We start from the raw sequence: 2,961 nt of genomic DNA, 5'->3' as shown, positions 1-2,961 counted from the left end.
AAGAACCTCCAGAGTTCTACAGCTGCTGCACCTGTTTAATTAGCTAGCTAATTGCTAATCACATCCTGTTTGTTGTTTGCACACATTAAATCAGTGTGTGTGTGTGTGTGTGTGTGTGTGTGTGTGTGTGTGTGTGTGTGTGTGTGTGTGTTCACCCAGCCAGTAAGCAACAGCTATTAGAGCTCCAGTTTCAGCACTCAGGGCTAATGAGCGCAGCACTAACGAAGCAGGCTGCCTTAACGAGCTCACCGTTGGCCATTAGCCGCCTGATGAGTTAGCTTAGCATTAATGGTCCAACATTAACCTCCTGAAGAGATGAGGCGGCCTGCAGACCAGACATCCATCAGGTACCACTGGCTTCACTCACCTGCACACTTGGTCCTGGCTCTGAGCGGTGGCCCAGGGTTTCCTGTCCCTCCTTCCAGGGGCCTGGTCAGCAGAACGCTGATCTCGTACTCTGTGTCTGGGTCCAGGTGTCCGATCTTGTGGGTGGGCTTGTCGACAGGTGTGGTGTCGATCAGCATGCCCGCCGTTGTACGGTACTCCACCTGGCAACCAGGACAGCATTAGAACCCGCCAGCTGCATTGAGCAACCTGTTCCCCTCCTGGCCTGTGGGGGCGCTGCACCAAGAACCACTGAAGGAAACGACACWAAAACCTCTGAAGACRCTGAGAGCAACTTCCTTCTTCACCAGATGGAAACAAGATGGAGGATTTTAGCGGTTGGAGGATTTCTCTTTAGGCTAAAGACCAGGAGCCATTTCTGCTGCTAGCTAACATGTTAGCTTTGGTTGGATTTACCCAGAATGCCCTGCGCTGTAGTCCACTTCCTGCTTTTGGAGCGGTCTCTGGTCCGCTTGGCCTGGTTCACATTCAAACCAACCAGAGTTCACTTCAACCGAACCCAGACCGAGGTCTGGAGGACCAGAGGTCAGAGGTCGGTCAGCGTTCACACCTCACCAACCGAACCGGACTTTGACTAGGCAAACGGACTGGAGTTGAGTTAAAGTGGACTGGAGCAGGAGTGAAGAAGATCTGGTGAAAATGCATGACTAGACGCCAACCTGACTCAAGAGGAGCTTCAACCAGAACGTTTTGAGAACGACTCAGAGATTTACAGGAGTTCAGTGCCATGAACTGTGGGACAATGTGGAACATTGTCTGAGATCTTCTACAGCCTTACAGGTTCTACTCCTCAAACACACCAGAACCTCAGTAGAGTCCAGTGAAACCAGGAAGGGCGAACACCAGGCTCTTGTGTTGGACCTGCATGCCGTCGCCAGTAGCTAGCAGGAACTCTGATGTAAGGCTGGTGGTTACATGAGGAACCACCGGACCAAGCAGACCTCTGGAAAACCGCATCAGTAAAGAGCCGGAGAACCTCCTGACCCGTCCCTAACGGGTCCAGCAGAACTGACCTGCCACACGCAGACCACCACAACCAACGGTCAGTGACGGACCAGGACTCACCTCTCTGTCAATGATGGGTCCGTCTCCGTTGATGGAGTTGGCGTTGAGTTGGATCCAGAGGTAGGTGGCGCCGACCGCAGTGAGCTGAGGTGGGGCAATTGGTACCGGTGGTTCTGAGGGAGTGAGAAATCCAGGATCAGTCCAACACACACACACACACACACACACACACACACACACACACACACACACACACACACTCCTCAGGGTCTCACTGGCCTCTTAGCAGGGGGGGAAAAGTTAACGAGTTAATTAATATTTGTGACCTTCGGCGAATCACAGCAGACCTGGATTCTATTACCCAGAATCCTCAGAGGAGCTGCTCCACTTCCTCCTGACCCAGTTCGAACACACGCGCACACACACACACACCTCCACACACATACCGCACACTCACACGCAAGCACACACACACACACACACACACACGCACGCACGCACGCACGCACGCACGCACGCACGCACGCACGCACGCACGCACAGGAGGTCTCCTACATTCAGGTTTCATCCCTGAAAATAGTCAGACAGCGTCCAGCAGCCAATCAGAGGCCAGGACTCACGTTTGACTGTGAGGTCAGCGTAGGAGGACACGCCCACGCCTCGATCTGATTGGACGATGCAGCGGTAGCGTCCCGAGTCGCCTTTGGTCGTGTTCTTGATGTCGAAGCTCGCCACGTAACGCCGGGAGTTCACCGGCCTGGTCTCCTTGGCAACGGCCTGCCGACCCCCCATGCCCTGCGACCCGAAGAGAGGCGGTGAGAGAGGAAGGGGGCGTGGCCAGACCATTGCCGTGGGCGGACTCACCTGCAGGTAGAGCAGCAGGTGGTGCTGCGGCTGGCCGTTCACCGTGCATTGGAAGGAGGCCGTCTGGCCGGCGTTCACCTCCACCGCCTTAAGGTGCAGCGGGTGGGGTGTGCTCACTGCGCAGGGAGGTCAGAGGTCAAACACTGAGTCAGCAACACAGAGCAGCCACACCTGGCGTCACACGGGATGACGGCCTGACACACACTGATACACACATGTTTGCCTGACTGTCTTTGTGGGGACTTTCCATTGACTTCCATTCATTTCTACAGCCAAACCCAATTCACACCTTAGTCCTGAATCTGACCCCTGACCCCTGACCCAAAAACAGCGTTTCACCTTCGGCCCCCTCCAGGGGCCGTGGGTCCCCACAACATAGCATGTGTCAGGAAAATGGTCCCCACAAGGTATTACAAACAAACGCACACACACACACACACACACACACACATCAAAACAGGGCAGCATCTAAACTGCGGCTGGTTGGATGAGCAGTGAGATAAACAGACGCATGGATCAAAGTCCATGCTAATCAATTTATATTTTAATGAGCTCCCCTGCCTACACACACACACCGATACACACACACACCGATAGACACACACACACACACACACACACACCGATACACACACACACACCTATAGAGACACACACACACACACCGATACACACACACACACACAC

General features: G+C 54.1%; 1 protein-coding gene across 1 annotated transcript in view; it reads right to left on the bottom strand.

Annotated features, from left to right (window-relative positions):
• Window positions 1-2,961, bottom strand: part of LOC103460173 (receptor-type tyrosine-protein phosphatase mu-like) — a 97,680-nt gene that overhangs the window by 53,628 nt on the left and 41,091 nt on the right. Inside the window, exons 6-9 of the mRNA XM_017303119.1 lie at window positions 2,275-2,390; window positions 2,031-2,205; window positions 1,471-1,583; window positions 368-548 (exon numbers count right to left, since the gene is read on the bottom strand). Of these exons, the coding sequence (XP_017158608.1) occupies window positions 368-548; window positions 1,471-1,583; window positions 2,031-2,205; window positions 2,275-2,390 (585 nt within the window). The remainder of the gene's footprint in view (window positions 1-367; window positions 549-1,470; window positions 1,584-2,030; window positions 2,206-2,274; window positions 2,391-2,961) is intronic.

The sequence above is a fragment of the Poecilia reticulata genome, unplaced genomic scaffold (assembly GCF_000633615.1).
Source record: "Poecilia reticulata strain Guanapo unplaced genomic scaffold, Guppy_female_1.0+MT scaffold_190, whole genome shotgun sequence".
In the NCBI taxonomy this organism is placed as follows: Eukaryota; Metazoa; Chordata; class Actinopteri; order Cyprinodontiformes; family Poeciliidae; genus Poecilia; species Poecilia reticulata.
The sequence above is the reverse complement of the archived record's forward strand: the minus strand, read 5'-3'. Positions and strand labels throughout refer to the sequence as shown.